This window comes from Poromitra crassiceps (assembly GCF_964638095.1).
Source record: "Poromitra crassiceps genome assembly, chromosome: 6".
In the NCBI taxonomy this organism is placed as follows: domain Eukaryota; kingdom Metazoa; phylum Chordata; class Actinopteri; order Beryciformes; family Melamphaidae; genus Poromitra; species Poromitra crassiceps.
This window is the reverse complement of record NC_139627.1, coordinates 19,227,026-19,253,976: the sequence shown is the minus strand read 5'-3', so window position 1 is coordinate 19,253,976 and position 26,951 is coordinate 19,227,026. Positions and strand designations below refer to the sequence as shown.

General features: G+C 44.2%; 1 protein-coding gene across 1 annotated transcript in view; it reads right to left on the bottom strand.

Moving 5' to 3' along the window:
- Positions 1-26,501, bottom strand: part of rnf17 (ring finger protein 17) — a gene marked incomplete at both ends in the record, with an annotated part of 79,308 nt that extends 52,807 nt beyond the window's left edge. Inside the window, 11 exons of the mRNA XM_083638139.1 lie at positions 496-688; positions 2,989-3,144; positions 3,374-3,472; positions 7,958-8,262; positions 13,620-13,696; positions 13,950-14,118; positions 20,114-20,217; positions 21,350-21,433; positions 23,678-23,863; positions 25,323-25,435; positions 26,438-26,501. Coding sequence (XP_083494265.1) covers positions 496-688; positions 2,989-3,144; positions 3,374-3,472; positions 7,958-8,262; positions 13,620-13,696; positions 13,950-14,118; positions 20,114-20,217; positions 21,350-21,433; positions 23,678-23,863; positions 25,323-25,435; positions 26,438-26,501 — 1,550 coding nt within the window. The remainder of the gene's footprint in view (positions 1-495; positions 689-2,988; positions 3,145-3,373; positions 3,473-7,957; positions 8,263-13,619; positions 13,697-13,949; positions 14,119-20,113; positions 20,218-21,349; positions 21,434-23,677; positions 23,864-25,322; positions 25,436-26,437) is intronic.
- Positions 26,502-26,951: the final 450 nt, after the last annotated feature.

Genomic DNA, 26,951 nt, shown 5'->3' with positions numbered 1-26,951 from the left:
CCTTCTCTCTTTTGCTTTCCCGCCCATTAATTTGAGTGTAAAGCACACTGAACTGCACTGGTATAAAGTTTGAATTGAACTGAAGCTGAACGTGTGCCCCCTGGTGTCCTTGCAGAAGCCACAGTCCAGGCCAGTCAGATGTGTGTGTAGTCTCGACGCCAGACCAATGAGAGTTCCTACGCTGATACACTACGTTACTGCATGCTGCAGAGCTCTCTCTGGGTCTGGGACACTTTCCCTCAGAGGGCTGGTTATGGGAGGGAACCGTTCACTTGGCCAGTCATATGCCAGTGATGGCATATGACAACACGGGAGGCGCAGCCCATTTGCTCTCTTATCGGTGCTATGACCTGTCACTCATTCAATTGCAACCCGCCTTCAAAACCAGCAGTGGCTGTTAACTGGCACAGACTCACTTATGTAGTATGCGGAGCGCAGCGATTCAACGTAATATTTGAGTCTGGGGAGAGACTAATGTGTGTGTAGCTTCCGTACCTTCCGTCCGTGTGTGTGCAAGTCTTCATGTCGATGGTCTTGGTGAAGCCGTAGTCGAAGAAGAAGACTTGGAGGCGGGCGAGCCGCGTGACTCGGCAGGCGCTGACGGGCTCCTCACAGCCGCGCCGGAACACCTTGGCCACCATGACGCGGCACCAAACACACTCCTTCCACTTCATAAAGACCACGGAGCCTGGCAACACACAGTCAGCAGAGTGAGACACGGAGCCTGGCAACAGACAGGCAGCAGAGTGAGACACGGAGCCTGGCAACAGACAGGCAGCAGAGTGAGACACGGAGCCTGGCAACACACAGTCAGCAGAGTGAGACACGGAGCCTGGCAACAGACAGGCAGCAGAGTGAGACACGGAGCCTGGCAACAGACAGGCAGCAGAGTGAGACACAGAGCCTGGCAACAGACAGTCAGCAGAGAGGGGAGGACATAAAGACCACGGAGCCTGGCAACAAACAGTCAGCAGAGTGAGACACGGAGCCTGGCAACAGACAGGCAGCAGAGTGAGACACGGAGCCTGGCAACAGACAGTCAGCAGAGTGAGACACAGAGCCTGGCAACACACAGTCAGCAGAGTGAGACACGGAGCCTGGCAACAGACAGGCAGCAGAGTGAGACACGGAGCCTGGCAACACACAGTCAGCAGAGTGAGACACGGAGCCTGGCAACAGACAGGCAGCAGAGTGAGACACGGAGCCTGGCAACAGACAGGCAGCAGAGTGAGACACAGAGCCTGGCAACAGACAGTCAGCAGAGAGGGGAGGACATAAAGACCACGGAGCCTGGCAACAAACAGTCAGCAGAGTGAGACACGGAGCCTGGCAACAGACAGGCAGCAGAGTGAGACACGGAGCCTGGCAACAGACAGTCAGCAGAGTGAGACACAGAGCCTGGCAACACACAGTCAGCAGAGTGAGACACGGAGCCTGGCAACAGACAGTCAGCAGAGTGAGACACGGAGCCTGGCAACACACAGTCAGCAGAGTGAGACACGGAGCCTGGCAACAGACAGTCAGCAGAGTGAGACACGGAGCCTGGCAACACACAGTCAGCAGAGTGAGACACGGAGCCTGGCAACAGACAGTCAGCAGAGTGGGGAGGAGTAACTGGTCTGGGATGCCTGATGGGACCATACTGTATATCGAAATTCAGTATATTTATTATTTGCACTTTGTAATGAATTTTTTTAATTGTTACATCATGTCATGGTTGTATTAAAGCGTGAACCCCAAATCATGTATTGAATCGTAGTGTGAGCTAAGAATCTTGTCCCATCCCATGACGTTATTATATATGATATAAGATGTACCGTAATTTCCGCACTATAAGCCGCACCGGAGTATAAGCCGCAGCAGCACAATTGCCTGTTTGTTACATATATAAGCCGCACCGGACTATAAGCCGCGGGTGTTTTAATGTTTTTGTGTTTTTGTGTTTTTGTGTTTTAATGTTTAATTACCATATGTAAGGGTTCGTGCACAGAGGGGATTGTCGGGAAAGAGATGGCTGTTTGAGGAAGCTCCCATTTATTAACATTTCAACAAAACAACATAACACAACACCACCTGTGTTTTTTTTTTACAGTGCACACAGTGTCCGCGGTGTGGTGAAAAGAGGGCAAGAGAGGAAATTAAAACAGAAGTGGATTTATAGTTAGAAAGAGTGCTAAAGAAGAGAGAATTCCGTTTTTTATTTTTTATTTTTCTGAAAAAATCCATAGATAAGCCGCACCGTTATATAAGCCGCAGGGGCCAAAAAACGGGGAAAAAGCCGCGGCTTATAGTCCGAAAATTACGGTAATCATTTGCTAAATTGATTCTTACTAAACAAAATACTCTGTTTCAATCTTTTTGGTTGGCGTTTTAGCTTTAAATAAGTGTTGTAGTAGTAGTAATAATAATAATAATAATTTTGTGTAATTTAATTTTCTAAACAAATCATATTTCTTTAACAGTTATTGTTAATGTTGTGCTTAATTTATTAAGTAAAAGCGTTATTGATAATGAAGTAGCCTATGCCTCGTCATTCATGTTCATTCAGGGATATAATAACAGCAATAATAATAATAATAGCAGTAACATATGAATAATCTATTTACATCAATATATTTTCATCTTGTTTTTCATAACAGGTATTAGTGCAATAAATGCTGAAAAAAGAGAGAATTGTGATTGTCAATTCAGAGAAATAAAATCGTGATTCTCATTTTATCCAGAATCGTGCAACCCTAACACGCACACACGCGCGTGTGCGCGCACACACACACACACACACACGTACGTACGTACGTATTGGCTACATTTAACCACTAGCAGCCTTCACTTTTACCACCACATGTCTAACGTCATCTCTATTTCAACCTCTAATCCTAAAATAGACCCTTGACGTGCTCCCATTGAAAGGTTTTCCTATGTTTTGAGAACATTTGGACCCAGCCACACAGAGACACACCCCCCCCCCCCCCCCCCCCCCCCACCCACCAGTCTCCAGTTTGTCGTTGGGGGTGAAGCGGCCGTCGTCTTCATCGCAGACTAGGTTGATCTTCCTGGACAGTGTCGCAAACTGCCTTTTCTCAGACACGTAGGTGATGTAGAAGTGATTGGGGTTCACAACATGGGTCACCATCACCCACATAGCTGAGGGGGTGGGGGGGTAGGAAAGGAGAAGGTAGTTAGGGAGCAAGAGAGGAAAGAAGAGAGGGCGGAATAGAGACAGGAATATAGTTAGGAAGAGAGAGGAAATAAGCGGGGCAAGGAGAGAGCAATGAGTTTATAATGATATTGAAATATATTATGATATTATAATGATATTTTAAGTTTAAGAAAACCAAACTAATATACAGATGCAGCTGTGTAAGATGCCTACTTTTCCCCTGACTGACAGGTGTGACATTCATGTGAAGCTTCTTTTTCCGATTGCTCCTCCGCTTGTCATTGGCCAGCTCAGGACCGGTGGGTGGGACAGCTGCAGCAAGGCACAAAGGCTTCACATCAGGCCATCCATTCAATTCCCTTTCTTTGATATGCATATCTGCAGTTAGTGTTTGCAGGCTTGCATTCAGAGGTAAAATGTTTAATACATATAATGTAGGTCTGTTAATCATAGTTAGATTTGTCTGACTCTGGAGAGATGCAGATGTTACTCATTTAGTGCAAGGGGGCTTTTGTTAACCCGTTCACTGCCATTGACGAGATATCTCGGCTTACAAAATCCAACGGTTGACTGCCAATGACGAGATATCTCGGCTTAAAAAAAAAAAAAAAAAATTTGACGGTGGGACGTGGATCCAACCCTTTTACGTCTCCTATACAAATATTGGAGGTATTGAATGTGTATAATCTATTTTACCGACCCACTGAGTGGCGACATGTCTCTCCAGAGTAGAAAGAGGCGACCCAAAACTGCAGGGGAAAGCGCGAGGAAGCCGTTTTCATACTGTAAAATGGATTGGCGAAAACGCTTTCGCTTTCGCGCTGACGCACAGTGGTGGCAACGGTGGGGGGTTCCAAGAATAGACTGGGTGCACACTTTGAAACACGCAGCATAAATAAGCCCAGAATCGCAAGAGCTTCATCAGAGCTCTCAACCGAAACGCCAAGAAACGAGCGAGCCCCATCCAGCGAGCCCCAGCGAGCCCCATCCAGACTGCCAGGCAGCAGCCAGGCAGCAGCAACTCGTTTGTGACAGACCCGCTGCAGAGCCAAGGAGGGTGGAGGAGAACGCCCACGGAGGGAGGAGTTTGAAGCAGAGGGGGGTTTCCTGCTGCTATGGAGGAAATTACTGTTCAAAACTATTGTTTAGATGTCTGACGTCTTACGCCAAAAATAAATGGTTAAAGTGACTGTTCTATCGAATTTCACAAAAAGCCATTTATCTCAGAATAAATTTTCAGACGCTGAAACCATGCTGTATTCAACTGCTAATGCTTACATAACTACTAACTCTACAAACTAACTCTTTTAGACAGAGAAAGCACACATTCTATTAGTTCTTTTGAGATATTGTGTGTTCACAAAATCCTAACAGAAAAGAATCCTCGGCTCTTGAAAGATGAGCCAGAATCCTCAAAAAAAAACCTTGGCAGAAGCTAACTACAGTATTGAAAAACGGCTGGCAGTGAATGTGTTAAGAACAAATTCAAATAACAAAAAGTCCCCACTTTTAGCACTGCAGCAGCACTGCCAAACTAAAGGAGAAACATCTGTACATGTAGAATGCCTTGTAGCACTTCAGAGCCTGTAGCTTTAAGAGTAACCGCTACAAGCGCTCCTTCCTCCCAACATCTATAGCCTTATTAAATAAACTGCCTGTCCTCCCACTAGGGGGTAGTGTCCCTTGACATTACAGTATATTATACATGGTAGCTCACTTTGAGCTCGGCTGTCCCTGCAGCCTGTCTTGTCTTGTGATATTTATCTTGCCTTAGTTTTATATATACATTTTTATCTTTTTACTTTTTATCCTTTTACAGTCAGTGGTTCTAATGTTTCTTTTAAGGAACCACGGTTTTATGATGGTATTGGTTTATCTGATGAAATGGAATGAAATGCGGTTTTGGGATAGTGCAATACTTGAAGTGCAATATTTGAAGTGCAATACGTGGTTAGGTAGAGTTGTTAACCCGTAGCCTAGGCTGCATCATGTCTGACTATTGTTGTCCTCTTGTCTATGTGCTGTTTGTCATCAGCTGTACTGTACTGTCTGTCACGTTTGTCACGCTCTATTGCTGCTGCACAAATGCCTAAGACAAATTTCCCTATGGGACAATAAAGTTAAACTCAAACTCAACTCAACACTGTAGGTATTTGTTCAACTGTGTACTAGTAATACCATGTCAGCTGTCAATATGTTCCTGCAAAGGATGTATTCTATTCATATGTCATTTGGCTTTTGTTGCCCAATTCACCACACAGATTATATTTATTCTTTCTCATTTGGGGGCTTAGTACTGCTCATATCACTGATCTATAATCATGCACTCACCTTTGAAATCACCATGGCCAGCCACACGAGCAGAATCTACACCAGACAGAAATTGAGTTTGTAAAGTTAATCAGACAGCCATTAAGAGACATTTTGTAGAGGGGGACCTGAAGCAACAAAGGGTGTTTTATTCCACAAGGCACGGTGAGTCCTCACAATGGAGAATCCTGAGTCTCCCAGGAATCCAGAAGAACTACTTTATTTCTAGGCTGAAGGACTGGGGTGTGGAAAGAGTGAATCCTTCCGCCTATAGGCTTGAGGGGGGTGTGCCACCTACAGTATATCTATGCCAGCTAGGCCGGATGCGAGCTCAGGTTTTCCTGTCTTCTCTCGCCGGAGACTACAGTTATTGCTACTCTGCTCTTTATAGCTTAACTGTCCACAGAAACGCTTCACTGCGTTCGAAGTAGGGCTGCACGATATGAGGAAAAGCTGCGATGTGCGATAACACTGTTCAATATTGCGATGACGATATGAACTGCGATAAATAAAAAAATGCTATAAACAAAAATATTATATGGTGGATACTGTCCAACCCGAGAAAGCTCTGAAAAGTGATGCCTGTATGTGTATGTGCAGACATAACCTCATAGCGGGCAAAGATCCACACCCTGTCTGCATTCGTTGCTTAAGATGGTTTCACATGAGCCAAGCCCTTGAAAACCCCGCTCATGCGAGTTCTGTGCCAGGTTTACGACCATGGATGTATTAAAAGAACTGGATAGGGGACGAGCCACGCCCACCCATGCATTCGGACGGAGGCTGCTCACTGGCGCATGAAGCCATCATGGGGGGTTTTTCTTCCTGGTTTTACTTTCTGACCATGCGGCCCAAGGCGAAGTGCGCATGTGTGCCATGACGTATTCCATGACGTCTCCCACCCCTCCCACCCCCCCTCCCACCCATGGATGTATTAAAAGAAGAAAATACACCCGTATACGGCTCTTAGTGGCTTCCCCATAAAAAATTATTTGATAATTAAAATAGTCGTTTTATACTTTGAGTGACACCCGGAAAAAATTCCCCTGGGTTTAACAGCTGCCAGAGTCCCCATGCAAGTGGATGGGAATTTTCCTTTTTGGGCTGCATGGCGTCACGTGACTTGCAATACAGAGCTTCGCCACCATGTTTAAATGGCTTCACAGCCCAGCGCTATTCCTGGGGGCTTGTTTACGACTATGGAACAGAAGAAGCGCCTTGTCAAGGCTACACGCATATGAGACGGGGATCCCACCCTCACAACTTCCCCGCTGTCATTGACTGGAGAGACAGAAGAGAATCCACTTGGCGAGGGGCCCTCTAGACCGCAAAGCTGGGGCTCACAGCTGGAGCTCGACGATCAAGGCCCTGATGGCAATGAGGAAGACGTTTTGGATTTAAACGCTGATGAAGACGATCTCTCCCCCGGCTTTCTGTCTGAAGACGAAGACAACATTTTTTTCGGCACTCGGGTTGACACCAATTCCATGTCTGACTCCGCTTCCATGGGGGATACCCCCCCTGCCAGGCACCCTCCACGGCTTCCTACACAAAGCGAGTTAAGGCCAGGGACTCACGTGGCCGGAGGCCACCCAGCTCACCGGTGGCGGGAGATACGATGTCGACCCCACCCACCAAGCAAAGGTGCCCAGGAAGCAGGATATACCAATCGCTCCCGACTGCATAGAAAAACTGAAGGATAGCTGGAATAAGCCGTTCAGAGCTAAGAACATAGTCTTCGGATCCGCTGCCCTCATCTGTAAGGATGCAGAAAGCGAGGGCCTGCTTCAACTCCCCGCCACCGAACCAGCCATGGCAGCTCACCTGGCCTCCGGGAAAAGAGGCGCGTTAGGGCCCCAGGCCACAACTCTGCCGACCAAGGAAGCCCGCTTCAAGTCAAAGCTGCCTCAGCGTACCTACAAGGCAGGCGCTATGGCTGCTAGGGCGCTCAATCTCGTCTGTATTCTGGGATTCTATCAGAACAATTTGATCAAGAAGAACGAGACGAACAAGGAGCCGGCAATAATGGAGGACATAAAGCAGTGTGCTCAGTGGTCCACCCAATTGCAACGCTCGGCCGTGGATGCCACGGAATGAGTCCTAGCCTCAGCTGTTGTCTCAGAGAGGACCCGCTGGCTGGATCTCACCCAGATCTCAGAGAAAGAGAAGGACGACTACATCGATCAGCACATCTCCCCCCTCGGTTTGTTTGGCTCTGCATTCTCCTCCAATGGAGGAGTCCTCCTTGCACACACACAGCACGAGAAGATGAAGCGTAAGAAGAAAAGAATATCCAAATCCCAAAATAGAAAACCGGATATCCTCCCCAATGAACGAATATCCAAATAGCCCTCCTTTAATCCCCATCAACATCTTACTCCTTTCTCGCTCAACATTGTCTCTGTTTTGATGTTCTGCTTTACTTGCTAATGAAAAGACAAAGGAAAGAGGCAGGAAAGCTGCTAGAGTGTGAATGTAAACACCGACCTTGCTCTTGCTCCTCCTCTATCAGTTCCTCGATGATGACGTCTGGAGTTCCGTGGTCAGGGCTGGGGCTGTGGCGAGCGAGGCTGGACCTGGGGTGCGATCCCGGGCTGGGAGGGTTGTGTCGCGCCGGACGCTCAGCTCTCAAGCCCTCCTGCTGCGGCGGGGGAGCTGAGAGCTTCCAGCGGGTGGGCGAGCTGCAGCTGGTGCTCGTGCTCTGCCGGCCCTCCCCACGACGCTTCTGGCTGGAGCCCACCTGCTGCTGCTGCTGCTGCTGCGGCGCACTGGGAGTAGACGACTCTGACAAACTGAGGAGGAACACAGAGTCGACTTTGTTTCAAAACAATGGGAAGATCCACTGACTCTTCACTTCAAAGCTGCTTTACATAAGTTCAGGAAGAACTTATGTATGGGCGAGGCCACGCAGCGGGCTAGCCTAGGAATCGAGCCTAGTATATATATATATATATATATATATATATATATATATATATATATATATATATATATATATATATACTGTATATGCAACACATGCAACATGCAATATATATGCAACAGAATAAAATAAAATTTTGTGAATAACAGCAGTGTGGAATCAGCTTGAGGACTCACGGCTTGGGGCTGCTAGCCTTCATCTTCAGAATATGGCTCAGATTCTCTGACTGGAGAACACAGCTAGAACACACACACACACACACACACACACACACACACAAATGGACATTAGACACATGCACTAGGGTTGTCACGATACCAAAATTATGACTTCGATACCGATACCTGCCTAAATATCTCGATACTCGATACTTAAACGATACCACGGCAAAAAGCTAAAGCAACAGGAAAAGTCGTGTAATGGATGACAGAAGAACATGGAAGTTAAAATTCATGTTTTGAGTCTTCATCATACTTTCTGTGGTGTTCAAAGATAGCTGGGGAAGGCTGCCTCAACTGAGTTGGTGCTGATTCTGCTGGCATCTCATTTGACTAAATAGAAAACGAGGAAATGTGTTCAGTAGAGCGCAGAATAGAATAATTTCTGTTCAGTCTACTTTAGTATAATCCTGAGTTTGAGCTTCATCATTAAGTGGCAGGTTTACAGTTAATGTCATGTATGTTTATTATTTTTCACAATAAAATGTACAGTAGGTCTATGTGGTATGTGGTGTCAAGTGTTTTCTTGTTTGTTAATACATGAAGGCCCCTAGGTGAGTTTTTGACAATTAGTATAACATTAATCATGGATTATTCTAAATAAATAAATAATTTTCAGTGTTATTAAAGCTTTTACATGGTAATATGCATTAATCTGATGTCCCTTATACTTAGTGTATGTGATTTCTTTAACAGTTAACGTTATACAGTTTGCAACCTCATATCACTCTTAACTCATTCACCGCCAATGACGTCTTTGACGTGTTATCAGCAATGGCCTTCCCCGCCAAGGACGTGTTTGACGTGTTTTTGTTTTTATTGGTGTAGCGCCTGCAGCAAACACTTGCCCAGCCTGTGACACAGACACAGGTCCCTGCCTTCAAAGGGTAGCCGACAGCACGCGATCAAACACATACCGCAGCTGTTGTTTTGAAATTGAGCAAGAGGAAAAGCAGAGAACGGGTAACGCTTCCTTGTGCAGACAGGAGAAACGCCATTGAAACGCCCTCGGCGCGCTGCACGAGCTGGAGTCGCCTTCCTCTGTGCCAGCCAGGAGAAAACGGGAGAAAGTAATCAAGAGATGTGTTTGATCATCGGAGGAATGAGGAAATGATCGATCAGTTTGCGAGGGCGGTGAGGACGTGTTGAATAGCCGAGGGGAAAACGGGAACGATCAAATAGCAGAGTTGATATGACAGGGAGACATGGACGAGGACGGCTGTACCAGAACAAATCAAAAATAAACACAGGAACAGCTAGGCAGCAGCGGGCAGAAGGCACTCACAGCAGCCCGCTGTCCTTCTCAAGAGCTCTTCAGTTGGTTCATGAAATCGCTGGGCTGCGTGCCCTCCAGTGTTGCTCCTGGCCAATCCCAGCGCCACAGGGCGTGGTTATTGCTTATCCTATGTTGGGTTAGAAATCTAAAAGGGGGATCGTGTGTGTGTGTGTGTGTGTGTGTGTGTGTGTGTGTGTCTGTCTGTCTGTCTGTCTGTCTGTCTGTCGGTGTGTCTGTCTGTCTGTCTGTCTGTCTGTCTGCACACTCACACCGAGTAAACTGTATTGTTGAATGTAAAAAAAAAGCACTTCATGTGTGTATATATATATATATTTGTTTTATTTTTTTTTGTCATTTGTGTCCTAACGAATAATATTTACATGTCTGATGTCAATACAGTTCAAAATAAAAGAATTGAGAGTGAGTTATGCCTGAGATTGTGCCCTTTTACAAAAATGCTTTTTTCTCCCTTTTCTCTTCCCAGACAGGCTTTTTTGGTGAACATGGGGTGTATAAAAATGGTTATAAGTAGAGTACAGAACATGCTAAAAGCTAACTTTCTTTTTGGGGGTGAAAGTAGAGACTTAGATCTTCATTTCGAGGTATTGGACATCACTGTAGTCCTAGTACAGAATTTACTGTGGGTCTTGAAAGATGACCAAACATTATGGAAATACTTGGCCTGTGCCAAAAATGCCAGTCAGATATTGGCAGTGAATGAGTTAAACACCGTCATATAGCCTACCTCCTTGGCAGAGGTTAGGCGCATTGCCTTTAATTGCCTCATCAAACGACGCTGAAAAAAGTTTGCTTCTCACAAAATAAATCACATTCGCTAAACTGTCACACTTTGTACTAGTCGGATCGTCTGTTGGAGAGATGCTTTGGCAAGTCAAGTGGACGTGTTGTCTCCCTTTTGCCTGTGTAAATGTGTAAACATCGCTTTACAGACGGACAGCTTTGCCCGTGCACGCTTCGGCATAGCCGTTGTAATCTGACTGTATGGTTGTAAGTGCTGACTCCGCCCGTGTGGGCCAGATTCGACATACGCTGTTAGAAATGAGCAAACCCTATCCTGCTGCTCTCAGGTAGGATAGAGGCTGCAGTCGAGTGAAGGCAAAGCGCTGTGTGACAGGCAGAGAGAAGGAGAGAGAGAGGGAGGGAGAAAAGCCAGCAGCTCCCGCACTCCCAATTTACAGGCAAAATCCGTAGAGATTCAACACATTAACGTTGCTTCCCATGGTCAGAAAAAGTCGCCAGATTTGTCGCTAGTCGCCTTTGAGAAATAAAGTCGCCACGTGGGTCTGAAAAGTAGATAAATATATCGACAAAGTCGCCAAGTTGGCAACACTGCATGTCGGCTGAACAGAGGACTGGAGAGTGGAGTGTCAGTGAGACAGGGGAGGGCGGACTTGGCACGGCCACAGGGAGTTGAAACAGACAGAGCAAAGCCGCAGCACACAGACTCCAGTGGAGAAACAGACGGTGGCACATGGATGCAACGCAACTCATGTCATTTTTAAAAGCACCGGTACTAAATGAACGTGGTATAGTATCCTTTTTAATGCCAGGGTATCGCGGTACTGTTGTAGTACCGGTATATCGTGCAACCCTAACATGCACACACAAAATTTCAACACCAACAGTAAAAGACAATTGATCCATAAATTATACTTCCATTCCTGCAGAATGAGTTTCTTGGTGACAATTGTCCCGTGTCAGAGATTGTTGCACAGCTGTAGGGAAGTCGAGAGAGGACTCCGAGCAGCCGAAGATGGCGATTTCTGCCTCCGGCTGAAGGGTTATTTTGTAGGACTTAGAGTACCAGTCAAATATTTTGGCCCAGAATCTGGTCAGTGAAGGGCAGAACCAGAAGGCATGAGACAGAGTGCCCTCCGACACCTGGTAACCTTGGTTACCGGGTAAATCTTGTGCAACTTATGCTTAGAATAGTAAAGACGGTGACTGACTTTAAATTGGATTAGTTGGTGTCTACTATTAACTGAGCAGAGTTATATCACAGACAGACTCCTATCCCATATAATGTCAGATAAGTCAATGCCAAGTTCCCCCTGCCACGCTTCTAGTTTCTTAAATAGTTTCTAGTTTCTTAAATAACTGTTTATTTAGCGTCTAGTTTTAGTTTCTTAAATAACTCATGCAGGCTATGTCAGAACCAGAATCAGAATCACTTTTATTGCCACAGTATGCAAGTTACATACAAGGAATTTGTCTTAGTGTCTGTATGCAGCGTAGCAGTCAGGTCAATTGAGAGGCAAAGTGAAACGTCACTTCATGCTTTCTCCCTGTACCAGCGCTGAGAAAAATATGAATGGCAGTGAACGGAGAATAACGTTACTTTTTTGATCCCGTTTTAATTGTGCCACAGGGTGCCAACGTAAATTTTGACAATTTAAAACATAACTTTGCATGTCAAGAAAGTCGCAGTTTGTCGTCAAACTGAAACGTAGGGGTTAGTTTCATATAAAAACTACATAGCTCGTGGAAGCTCGTGGCATGTCGCCGGTCTTCAGCTTTGCCGGTAGAGAAAGTGACATCACTTAGGCGACAGTGTATGTAGTCTTTCTGATTTATAACTTATAGTGCAACAGATGGCGACAGTGTTGCGTCAACTTTGCCAGTGAGGGGAATGCATTAGGCTATAAATAGTACATTTTAATCTTGTCTGTTATTTCAGGGGGAAAAAAAAAAAAAAATTCCGCCATCCCTAATGGAGAGGTTTGAGAAGTAACGGGTGCCATTTTTACTGGAGAGGTTTGAAAAGGGTTGTGTGCCATCATGGGGGTCTTCCCAAAACCTCTGCCACGGGAAAAAGAAGGCTCTACTCTATTGAACTTGAGTGAAGCTGAAGATCCAGGTACTGTGGTAGGCAGAGGGGATGACGGGACCAAGGTGCTTGGAGCAGACTTCTGGGGAGGCCTATCATTATATGGGGTTGGAGTTCCAATCTTCCCTCCGATTTCCTCGGCCGTTCACTGCTGAGTTTGTCTGGCTCGAGCCAATTTCTTGCGCTTGGCTTCAGGATTAGAGAGTGCCGGTCCCTTCCTTTTGGGCATTGTTGGATCAGTGATGTCACTCAAGCAATTGTGATGTCATCAGTGAGTGATGTCCTCAGTGATGATGAGGAAAAAGTGGAATAGGTTGTTTTCAGGTGACGTCACAACATGGTGAACGGGGCGAGACCATTGACCATTGGCTTCTTTGCAAACCACGTGATCATGCTGGGTGGCAACCCACAGCAGGCTACATAGGAAAGCACCAGCAAAATCGGACACGTTGCTGGAAAAATGGCTTATCCTATATGTTTTGCAATCTTCTGGCGACACCTGCAGCGTGGAGCGCCATCCAAGCCTCTTGCATACTCGCTCGCTTTTCTCCGTTCTCCAAAGTTGCTCTGGGAGAGCTGCCACCCAGCAACGTCACCGGTGTCATCGGAATGACGTGATTGCAAACAACCTATATGCACTTCCAAAGAATTCTTCAAAAAGTGGTGCTGGACCAAAAAAGACTCAAAAAGAAAGGAAATGTCCGCACAGAGTATAATGCTGTCCCGCCTTTAATTATCCCCTCCAACAACAAACAAACAAATATTGTGCTTCCTGCCATTTGAAAATTGCAATAGGTCATGTTGTGATTTCGATCAAATTTGGATCAATTGTTAATTTCTCTGCCTGTAGTTAGTAGTTTTATACCAGGTGTAAAGTGACCAACCTCAGTCCAGAGCCCAGAGTAATGCAAGTCATGTCAAAGGACTGTGAATCCACAGGGGCCCGCAAAGTCTCCAGCACCTGTCTCACACACACACACACACACACACACACACACACAAACAAACACACACACACACACACACAAACAAACACACACACACACACAATAATTCACCAGACATTGTATTTTACAGCTTTGTTTGTGTGTTGTGTGTGTGTGTGTGTGTGTGTGTGTGTGTGTGTGTGTGTGTGTGTGTGTGTGTGTGTGTGTGTGTGCGCGTGCGTGCGTGCGTGCGTGTGTGTGTGTGTCTGTGTGTGTGTCATTTCGCACCTTGTCCAGGGAGCAGTACTGTTCCAGGGAGGGCACCCGGCGCACTTCTCTGACCATGTGCATGGCGTGCTCCAGGGCCTTCTTCCTCTCCTGGACCCGGTTCACCTGCGCTTGGCTGGAGGAGAAATGCCCCTCCATGTTGATCAGCCCTGTCAACAGCACCTCCCTTCTGTTGGCAAAGGCATTACAGTACATACATGAACACAACATAGAAGAGAAAAGCAAGAAGAAGAAAGAGGGAGATGAGGCTCAGGGAGTTCCCCAAGCCCCGGCAGCTGGCTATTTCTCCGCCTACTGGCCTACCGGTTACTTTATACACTGTAAAAAAAAATGTACATTCAGTCTGGAATATGGAATATCTTTCAATAATCTTTATGACTAAAAGGCTAAAAGTAATCTCATGTGTAAGAAATGACTGTTCTACAATGAAGTAAAACTGTAAATAATTAACTTGTTGGTTTTGGATTTATTTCGCTTCAAGAGTGCATTTTTGTTCTTGTGTGACCCTCAACACAGGCTTTGAGAATCGCAGGCCACTTACTGATACTTATGCTTAAATTAACCCACTCATATTCTGGTTTATTTCTAGAAAAACATTTTGGCTAGTGGAAATTCTTTTTTTTTTTAAACCAAGGTTTCTTTATTCAAGGTTTTTCATTTCGTAATACAAAGTTTACAACATCAAACTATCAAATCCCCTGAACCCCCCACCCACCCCACCCCACCAGACCTGTAGAAAAAAAAAACACAAAAAACAAAACAAAACAAAAAAACACAAAAAACAAACAAAAAACAACACACATTTATACACTAAGGCGTTACATTTTCAGCTTCCATGTTTTCCACGAATGTTAGGAAGGGCTGCCAAATGGCAAAAAATCTCAGTACGGACCCTTGAATCGAGTACCTGATCTTCTCTAGTTTGAGAAATTGCATAACGTCTTTAATCCACTGAGATGAAGTGGGAGGAAGAGGGTCTTTCCACTTAAACAGTATTAGTCGTCTGGCTAACAAAGTACAATATGCCATCATGTTGCATTATAGTTATTTAGTTGGACATCCGGTGGTGCGACACCAAATAATGCTATAAAGGGGGATGGGACTATCGGTTCTTCTAAAATTTTGGAAAAAGTATCAAAAATAAATTGCCAGAAGTTAAGTAATCGTGGACACGTCCAAAACAAATGTAATAAACTTGCATGAGCCTGTTTGCATCTATCACAGGTCGGATCCAAATCAGGTTTAATTCTGGACAGTCTAACTTTACACCAATGAAGTCGATGTACCACTTTAAATTGTATAACAGCATGTCTTTGACAGATGGATGATGAATATATTCTGCGAATAATATTTTGCCAAACTTCTTCTGGAATTTGTTCGTTCAAATCCTCTTCCCACCTATTTTTAAGAAGGTCTAAAGCTGCTGAATTATGGAGATTAAGAAGATCATATAACCTGCCTATAACCTGTTTAAAACTAGTCCTGCAAAAAAAAAATTGAGTCTAATAGGGATGTGGGGGGAAGCAGGGGAAAACAATCAAAGTGTGAGGCTATAAAGTTCCGCAGTTGTACCGTAAATACCTGAAAAAATGTGTTCTAGGGATATTAAATTTGTTCACCAGTTGTTCAAAGGATGCAAAGTTATTGTCTATATAAAGGTCAGATAATGATGCTATCCCACTCCTTGACCAGACCTCGAATGCTCCATCTAAGGTCGAGGGGGCAAACATGTGATTATTAACTATCGGAGCGGATAAAGAAAGACTAGTGATTGTAAATGAACGCCTGAACTGGTTCCAGATTTTCACTGACTGTACAACGACAGGGTTGATACTATAATAAGAAATGGGTTTTACCATAGGAATTTTGGAGCACAACAAGGCTGGCAAGGAGGTGGGACCACAAGATGCACTTTCCAAGATTAACCACTTAGGCGCTTCAGGACTTACATCCTTCATCCAGTACAACAACGCCCTGATGTTGCTCGCCCAGTAATAATACTGAAAATTTGGGAGTGCCATACCGCCCTGGAGGCAAGGCTTCTGTAAAATACTTTTTCGTATACGTGGGGGTTTTTTGCTCCAGATGAAGGATGATATGAGTGAATCAATGGACTTGAAAAATAATTTGGTCAAAAAAATAGGAAGACTTTGAAACAAATATAAAAACCTGGGTAGCACATTCATCTTAATTGTATTGATCCTTCCACACAGGGAGAGGGGCAGCATATCCCAACGTTGAATGTCATGTTTCAAGCAAGATATCAGGGGTAAGAAGTTAGCCTTATAAAGATCTTTATGATTATGTGTGATCCAGATTCCTAAATACTTAAATTTCTTCAAACTAACTTTATAGGGAGTTGAGCTGAATGAAGTATTCTTGGCAGTTGCATTGATTGGCATCAGTTCACTTTTACCAAGATTAGTTTTGTAACCAGATATCTTGCCAAATTTCCTTAATAAGTCCAGCAGTCTAGGGAGACTGGACACAGGGTCTGCTAAGTACAGTAATAAGTCATCTGCGTAAAGTGATAGTTTGTACTCCCGACCACCACGTCCAACTCCTTTAATGAGAGCATCCTGACGTAGGGCTAAAGCTAGTGGTTCTATAGCGACGGCGAAAAGAAAAGCAGACATAGGACACCCCTGTCTCGTGCCCCTACGCAGCCTGAAGTAGGCAGACAGGTTGTTGTTTGTACGTACCGCGGCCAGTGGGGAAGAATACAAAGTCTTAATGTATGAGATGAATTTTGGACCGAAACCGAATCTGTCAAGAGTATAAAAAATGTAGTCCCACTCCACCCGATCAAAAGCTTTTTCAGCGTCGAGTGATAGTAAAATCTCCGGAGTATCGGATGAAGAGGGACTATAAAGAATATTTAGAAGACGCCTTATATTGAAAAACGAGTATCTGTTCTTCATAAAACCTGTTTGATCTGGACTAATTATCGAAGGAAGGGACAATTCAAGGCGACAGGCTAGGAGCTTTGCGAGTAGCTTCACATCTACATTCAAAAGTGAAATTGGGCGGTATGAACCACATTGGAGGGGGTTTTTATCTTTTTTTAGAATAAGTGAGATGGTTGCCTCGCGCATAGTTGGGGGGAGAGATTCAGAGGAGAGAGACTCCTGAAATACAGAGAGGAGAAGAGGGGCGAGTTGGTCAGAAAATTTCTTATAAAATTCAGATGGAAAGCCATCTGGCCCTGGGGCTTTGCCGCTTTGCATGTCTCTAATCGCATCAACAATCTCAACCACAGAAATATCGTCCTCCAGCCGCGCAGCTAGTTCTGGATCGACTCTAGGAATATCAAGATTACGAAAGAAACTATCTAAAGCAGACGTGTCATCTGGTGGCTCTGACGTGTAAAGGGAAGAATAATAGTTATGAAAACAAGAATTTATTTTCAAATGATCCGTGTGCTTTAAGCCTTGTTCATCACTTATTTCGGGAATGTACTGGTTAGCGGTCCTCTGACGCAACTGGTGCGCTAAAATTTTGCCCGCCCTTTCCCCATGCTCATAGGAGCCATGCTTAGATTTTAAAATAAGATACTCCGCGTGGCGCGTCGAGAGGAGGTCAAATTCCAATTTAAGCGCCAAGCGTTGTTTAAGTAAATCATCAGTGGGTGTGTGACTATAGGCTGTATCTAACTTCAAGATATCCTCCGTTAGCAGCCTGAGGCGCTCAGTATCCGCTCTCCTACGCATTGCAGAATACGAAATGATCTGTCCCCTCAAGTAAGCCTTCATCGACTCCCAGACTGTTGAGAACGACATCCCCGGGGTTTGATTCTGGGTGAGAAAGAATCCTATTTCGGTTTTAATGAAATTTACAAAAGGCTCTTCCGAAAGAAACAGAGAATTAAGTCTCCATGCTCGATGATTGGGTGCTGCCCCAGGGATGCGCAGTTTCATTGTCAAGGGAGCGTGGTCCGAAATAACTATGGGTTGATAGTCGCAGCCAATTACCATAGGGAGAAGCTTTTGATCAATAAAAAAATAGTCAATGCATGGCTAGTGGAAATTCTAATTGGCTGATAACTTCTAGCAGCCATATTGGCAGGTTGTCAAAAAAGTAAATTTCAAGCCCTGCAGGGAGAGCAAGTGGTGACATAGGAGTGAGTGAGAAAAGGATCAAATATTGGTGTTTAACTCATTGAGTGCCAGCCACTTTTGGAGAACGGACGCTCCCAGTGCCAGAGTTTCAGAGCGTTTTCAGTGATTTCTCGAGGCCCACAGAATATTGTGTGATATTACTATGTAAACACCGACCGAACACGCCCAAAGAACGATGAGAGTCTATTGTATCATCAGCAAAAAAAAGTTTATTGATATAATTTTCCGTTCTTTAGTTATCAGCCGGAGAAGATAGGTTGATTTCAGCAAAAACAGACGTTTCAGACTAGAAGCTGAGATAATCAGCCTTTTGTGAAATGAAACATTTCAAGCACATCACTGACTCTGAAGCTAATATTTTCTGATGTAATGACACCTCAAAAATAATTTCCTTCAATAAAAGAGCGAAAACAAAGGAATTTTGTTTAGCAAAATAATATTTTTTAGCTGCAACCAGCAGCGCTGGCCCCTGCTGCGCAGACCCTACACTTTCTTGCTGGTCTTGATTTACTGCTGGTGGGCATCAGATATTCTAGCTTGTGTTTGCCAACCAATCTGTCCATCGAGCCTGCTGTCTGGGTCTGTCTGGGTCGGTGTTGTATGCTGCCCTGCGTGCCCCACCCCCCTCGACTGCAAACCCCTCCTCCGTGGGTGTGTCTCTGGTGGCTCTGGTGGCTCTGTGCTGCGTTTGCTCTGCACTGAAAACCCAGCTTTTTCACAGTGTTCCGCGTGTATTTGTCACCGGCTCCCAGCGCTTCCAACTGAGAATAATAACAACTCCACAACTAATCATGTGGACGGGCTATCGCAGCGGAGACGGAGGGGCTCAATTGTGGCAGCAGATTGGCTGCTGCAGGCACAGCTAACGTTATGCTTCATGCATATCGATGCATACCGATGCGGTTTCCGTGTCCCCACGGCTGCTTCTCCGTTTTTTCCTCACCTTTCTCTAATCTGGAGAGCACTGTCGCCACCTAATGGGTCCGTAAAATAGCTTTTACACATTCAACATCCACCATACTTTCACAGGAGATGCATCTGGCTTTGATCCACGTCCCACCGTCAAAAAACGCAATTGACGACAATCGTCGTCATTGGCACTCTACGTTAGTATTTGAATTGACGATGATTGTCGTCATTGGCACTCAATGAGTTAAGACTGAATAATTAAAATTAGTTATTCTTCTAAACCTGACTTCAAATGCCCAACATTTTTCCGCGCCGGCGCCGTTTGGCCCCCAACCCTCAGCAAAACCTGGCCCTCTGGGAGCGAGGACATTTTTTTGTGGTCCTCTCTATCATCAAAGTTCCTAGGTTACGGCATGACAATATTTGTTCAGCCCCCAGCAACAATCTGGGTTTCTCATGTGGCCCCCCATGAAAAATAATTGCCCACCCCTGATCTAGCCTCTTAAATTGGTTCTCAAAGTGAACCAGATTCATGCATTTTAGTTTAAAATGTACAAATTTTTCTTACAGGGGGTATTAGTATTTTCTTTGTTCTTAAAAATATACATTGTCTGTTTGTGTTTTGCAATATGGATATTGTTTTATTTATAATTAAATTGAGCATTGGGCCTTTATAAGAATGTTTATTTGTATTATTTCAATTGTCACACTCATGGATACATATTTGAGGTTTGTTATTAATTGGGAAAAGGACCACTGGCACAAACGCCGCCAACATGAGCCGGCTACTTTTTCAATCTGACTGGCTACTCAAAAGTTTGGGGAACTCTCTGTGAGGGGGAAAAACAGAAAGATAAAGGTATGTTTGCATTACAGGTGTGTCTGGGCAATATCATGGGTGTGTTAGATTTACAGTAGGTGCGTGAATGATCAAGCATTGACAATAGTCAACAGTATTGGCAGCACCGAGGCGGTGGGGGGCCCTAATCAAATTCTTCTTAGGGCCCCATAAAGGCTTGGGCTGGCGCTGGTATTGCATTGTATTGTATTTCAGTAAAGACTACTCCAGCATTAATTTGTATGTAAGAAAAACAGCTATTATAAATCAGATTAGATTTGTATAGTTTCTCTCAATACCTATTATGCAGGATGCATGTGGCATGTTCCACAGTCTTCTCTATCTCCATCACCAGCCTGGCTCGTTCTTTCTTCATCTGACTTTCCAGACCCTTCACCAGAGTCTGGACCGAGGAGACACAAAGGCACAACACACTCACACAACTGCATTTTCCCTTTGCTTGTCTTTGGTAAATGGTTTTCCCCTTTGGCTTTACTGAAGAAGATAAACATGCTGAAAGTGATTTTTTCCCCCCATTAGCCTTTCACTCCTTCCACTATCTGCCACAGCCAGAAACTCTTTACATGGCTGGACCATCAGCGCCTTCTTCTTGTTGTGTGCCTTAAAGTAATCTCCCTTTGTGCCATGAAGCAATACAGCAGATGTCCTACCAAATCTGACACGGTGGCTCACAATGCCAAAGGCAGTGTAGAGGCGGACAGGCTTGTCGGTAATGGTTTATTTATGTTTAAATGCTACATGTTTAAATTCAATTAAATGTTACTGGTGGTCACTGCACTACCTCATCACAAAATCCTGGGTCGAAATCAGAATCAAGAGTTTTCACTAAGGACAATAAATGCTAATGTAAACTATCATGTTTAAAGTAAAATATTCACTATTTCTTTCTCATGGTCAACTTTTAAAATGTATTGCCAATGCTTGCTACTGCTTCCTACACTGTATTTCAGTGGAAAACAACTGCAGCAATAGCACAACAATTTCAAATGTTACTGGAAAACAGTGCTGCTTGGTGGATCATATGTAGCACAATTTGCCAATGGGACCCTGTGGATTTGGAATAGAGGCGGCAGATATCATCGACCGATAACAGGTATATCGGTATTGCCAGTTATGTTGGCCGATATATATATATATTTTTTTAACTCAAGTTAATTTGTTCAATTTATGTTTGGGTATGTCTAGTTATTTCAAATTATTAAATTCCCAGTGAAGTTTACCGTTTTATTGCATTGATGTCATTTGGACAATAAAGTTTATTGTTAAACTGTAAAATATACTGCCTACAATACGTATCTCAAGTCACAACCAGTCAGATCTTTGTCAAGAGTTTGATATTTGAGGTTTCATTGCAAATAATTGTGTAATATAATGTGTACCGGCCGATATATCCATAACAGAATTTTCTTACTCCCTAATATCAGTATCAGCCCCAAAAATGGCCGGGATGTAATTGTGAATAAGTGGTAAACCATGTTCTGTGAGCTCTGTATGTTGGCCAGTGCTTCACTTACCAGGAGGATGTGATCCACCTGGGCAATGTTCTTTGCACCTTGGGCCAGTGCCTCCTCCATCTCCTTGTCCATCTTCTCTGGAGGCTGAAGGAAACGCACAGAGACGTTTGAATCATTCACACCCACATTATACACTGCAACACTCCAACACATGAGCCATAAACACACAAACCATCTGACCACTTACGACTACATCATACCTGCTCAGCCTCTGTTTTGGCAATATCTTCATCCATCGAACCATCCGTGAGCGGCAACAGTTTGTTCTGTCTTCTGCGTTGCTTTGCTTTCTCAATCCGGGAGCTTCAGTAGTGTATAGCAAAAAACAAAATGCATCAGGCTTACTGTACACTAAACATAAATAAACAATACCACATGATACCACATTATGGTCCTTTAGTTTCCCACTTTTACATGTAACTGGAGGTTTTGGTCTCTTCCAAAAGATCTACTGTATTTGGCTGATTCCATCAGAGCCAGAGACTCCAAGAAACTGAACAAACTGATAAAGAGAGCTGGCTCTGTGCTGGGAACCACTCTGGAGCCCCTGGAGATGGTGGTGGAGGGGAGGATGCTGGAGAAAGTGCTCAAAATAATGGTCAATGGGACACATCCCCTACACGACCTACTGACTGGACAACAGAGTGTGTTCAGTCAGTCAGAGGCTCCGGCAGCTCTCCTGCACTAAAGAGCGTTACAGGACAACAGAGTGTGTTCAGTCAGAGGCTCCGGCAGCTCTCCTGCACTAAAGAGCGTTACAGGAGGTATTTTGTGCCCACTGCAATTAGCATACAGTATATAATAAGTGGCGTACATGCAGGGAGAGCAGACTCCTCCTTTCACTCCCTCTCCCTCTCTCCTCCACACCCCTCCCATAGATACGCTGGTGAACCCTCATTTCATCATTGCTGTTGCTGTATGTCACTTTATAATTATAATGATGTTGCACAATGTCCATTTTGGCCACATAGAACATGTGTGCTTGCTACAGCTGTAAATTACAGGTGCAATTTATTTTCTTATCTTCTTTTATTTAACGTTATTGTAGATAGGATAACTTAAATGCTGTGCTTTCTTGACATGTTTCTGACATGGCATCTATGTCTGACATATTTTGACATTGGCTTTTTCTTTTGTGTGTTTTTTACTGAGATGTACTGACACTGGCTTCTGCTGTAACACAAGAATTTCCCCCAGGGGATTACCGTAAAATACCAATTATTAGCCCGGGCGTTAATTGACAAAATATGTAGCCAGACCCCGCGTCAATATGGGACCTGCGGCAGTTTGGGACCTGCTTTAATTATTTTTGTACAAAAATATTGCTCAGCAAAGATTGTAAATACGGTAGTATGAAATTGTTTATTTAAACCATTTATTTTAATGAGTTGGCTACAGCCCCCCACACGATTGCTTGTCTATGGGGAGAGCTGCGCCTCCCTCTCAGCGCAGCAGAGCACATTGCATGCCAGTTCTGGCCTGTACATGAAATCAAATAAAATTTGAGCTGAACTGTGACCTACCGGTATTTACCACTAAACTTTCTCCGCTGAAGGTGAGAGAACATGATCATCATGTGAGCAGATTATTTGTTGCATGCGCTGCCTCCTCCGCTGGCTGCATGCGCTGCCTCCTCCGCTGCAGTGTGCGGTGAAATACCAATTAGAAGCCGACTTCTATGCCCGCTGGCAGGGAAACATACCATAGGCACATTTCTCAAAATAATTATTACACCAGAGATGTCGGTTTTAGTGTATAAAAATCTTCAGGAAATGCCTACACAATTTTCAGAATCATCAGATGTTGACGGAAAACGAATTTTGATCAGCAAGTTTCGTGCATGTGTTTTTTTTCCTCGTTGTTCCTCGTTTCCTCGTTGTTCGTCTTCTTCATCCGATTTTACTTCTTCGTTGTGTTTGGGAGATGCATTCAACAGGATGTCGCAAAGGTAAATAGAAAACATTGAAAAAACTAACCGGGCGTCAAATTGGGACCTGCTTTTATGTACAAAATATGTATCCAGACCCCGCTTATATATGGGACCCGCAGCAATTTGGAAGTCGGCTTCTAATTGGTATTTTACGGTAATAAAGTACTCTATCTATCTATCTATCTTCCACACCTGTGGTTAAGTTGCCTCCGTTCATTTTGGCCATCATGTCACATCCCTAAGCCCAAGGCAAAAGTACTAACGTACAGACCTTTCCCCAAATACATTTACCACTTTATCAGCCAACTAGATTCAGAAGACAATAAGACTTCCAAATGATGGTCAGTTATCGCCAAAGGTGACTGCTAAACTAGACAATATATGCAGGCAACATTGACCATCAGCTTGGCTGGTGGCTGGTACCACCCTGCCCAAGACAATCCCCAATTCATTTGGTTCAATTCAACATGCAGTATTCCATTGTACTTTTTCATCTTGTTCATCTTGGCAGTGTAGATGAGGCCAATGATCCTGCTGTCTTCCTGTAGCCCAGTCACTCCAGCCTCAGGAAGGACGGACTCCACCTGCAGAGAATGACAGTTTCTCACAGTATGCCTTTCTCTCATATTTTCAGCATGGGACATCAAAGAACATCTAGTGATGGTCATAATCAGAGCAGGAATCTGACTTTTCCATCCACTGGCTGCTGTGGATTCCATAATAGGGATGCAGCGATTATCAGTTAAAAGAGATACTAAACAGTTTTTCCACTTAAAATCAATGTATATGGGAATTTAGTAGTGTTGTTGATGAATGCAGGTCAAAATCCTGACATTTACTGTAAATCTGAGGAATTCTTCATGGTAATTTATCAATCACTAAACTAAACTCCTCCGAAACTGCTCAAAGCTCCAGTACTAGATTCAAATTTCCCTTCTTTCCATTGGCTACAATGATTTTGTGACGTCGGCGGTGCGTGTCGTCACCAAACAACCCCCACCAACGCCCCTCCCACAAGTATTAGTACTTTTTGAAAAATGTCAGCACATTTTAACAATACCGTGATAATACTGATAACTGTGATAATTTCGGTCACTATAATTGTGATATGAAATTTTCATACTGTTGCATCTCTATTCAACAACTCAACTCTACCTTTTACTTTTGATGACTTTAGTTAAATGGAAAATAAATTGAGCTCAGGGCGCAGCTGCCTTGATGTCGGGTTGTGAAACTTTTGTACTTTTATCAAATGTACCAGTAAGCGCAGACAGGCCCTTCTCCATTTTCGTCTTTGTACAGGAGAGATTATCACATTATTCCACGGTAAATTCAAACAACGTGATGTTGGCCTACGTCATGTTCTACAAGATACAGTATATATGCAACACTGAGATGCCAGCATTCACAATGGAGTTTGACCTGACACTCTAATTATCCCATACAAAAAGAGAAGCAGGGAATGACAAGTGAGGTTTCCATACCAAATTTCAAGCTGAGAGAGAGGTCGTCATATCTGTATTACCTGATCAGCCCGTGACGTCAGTCAAGCCCTAGCGTGACGTCAGGCATGACATCAGTTGTCCTCAGTTCATGACGTCAGGCATGACGTCAGTCCTCCCTAGTATATATAGCGAGGGTCCTACATCACCCCCCACTCTGGTGGATCACAGCAGCAGCCGGCATCGCGGCTGTTCATTCCCCCTGAAACCATCCTCTGAAGGCATCATTTCACCCCACCCACCTCCCCAGTCCACCACCAACGAGTCTTGACTCCTGGAGAATCCCGGGGGGATTCTCTCTAGCCCAAATAGGTGCCGCCCTCTCGCCTAAAGAGGAGCGCCATCTTACAATGGAGTCATACAGTACGCCAAAGTACTTGCCATGCACGCCACTTGCTAAATAAAGTCCCTTGTTAAACCCTTACCGACCGGTCTCTCATGATTGAAATATGAATGACGAATATCAGAGCTAAAACCAGTTTGGTAAAGTGTGAATTCAGTTTCTTTCTAGTTCCAGGAATATCGCAGCTGGTAATGTTACCTTGCACTCTGGACATGTAATGACATGGTCATCTTCACAGGAGCGCAGACAGGAAGTGCAGTAGATGTGGCTACACAGAAGCGTCCGGGGGAGGTTACCCACAACTTCATCCTCTGGAAAACAAAAATACAGACACGTGGAGAAAATGCTATGTCAGTGGCATCTGTTGAATATGGAAAACATACGCCTGTATCTGACTATCTCTTGCTGAAACACACAAATCTCAGGGTGCTTCCACTAGTAGCACTGGTGCGACCAACTTTAATTTGATCGCACAGCACATGATTTGGCCGCACCATTTGTTTTTGTTTGTTTGTTTTTTGGGGGGGTATTCTTGTATTGTCTTATATTGTCAATATAGGCTAATAAAGGATCATATTACCTGGATGGCTGGAGAATTATCTAATGTACTCTATTTTAAATGCCTCGATTTGTCAAAAAACAACAACATGTATCAAATAAAGTATTTTGTGTCAAAGTAACAGCACTTGATTAAAAATAGGAATTATTTTATTTTATTAAATGGGTGCATTCATCAATTCAATCTGACCATGTGATCTCAGATCAGAGCACTGGACAGAGCCTCACAGATTTTACTCACAAAATATAAGAAATAAAATATGCATTATTATTCATTAAACTAGCATCATATAGGAATTGAAAGCTCCTACCACTGACAATACCAACATTCGTTTAGAGAAAGGCTGAAAATAATGCAAGACAGACACTCCCTGCAGCCCCCAAATAACCATCATCTCAATATGTGGGCCATGGGGAAATGCATGACACACCGCGCGGCTTTCTCAGCAATAAGCACAAACAACGTTGTCTTTTGACACATAGAATGTGGTTAGCTGCATCCAAGCCGATTCGGGAGACATTTGGGAGCAGGTTTACAACAACACATTTAGACTCAATCAGGCTACCCCAAACACCTGCGTGCTAGCAGCTGCTACCGCGGACTAGCTAGTCTGACCACGTGAAGTGAAGACTACTGACTAGCTAACGTTAGCCACCCAACTCACTTACTTTAGCTGACGTAATTTAGCATCAAGCACCCGTCAAACTTAAAGAAAAGTTAAAAAAAAATAAGAAAGGTTATGTTAACGTCCTACCAGGCAAAGTGAAGGCATCTCCACACAGCCTACAGGTCGGAGCGCTGGGCTCATAGTTATCCATGGTACTGCTTCTGTCCATCCTCATGTAGCATCAAAGATGCTCTCTCTGCCCAAACTCCGTGTTGTTGACCAGACTGAGAAAGGTCAGCACCTTTCACGTGATAATGGAGGCGTGTTCAACAACAGGTCAGCACCTTGTCACGTGATGAATGAGGCATGTTCAACAACAGCACAACAGACAGGCTTTTAGGCAATTGTTTGTTTGTTTGTTTGTTTCTTTCTTTCTTTCTTTCTTTCTTTCTTTCTTTCTTTCTTTCTTTCTTTCTTTCTTTCTTTCTTTCTTCGAAGAATTCTGTTTTCAGGGGAACATTACCCAAGTGCCATTTATAGGCACTTTTCACAGCAACTGTTTTGAGGTGGTGAAGCAGGAAGTAAAACAGCTGCGTGTGACCAATAACATTAATGAGGGCCCTGGAACACCCCTGGAGGGAACGCCCCTGGAGGAATTATT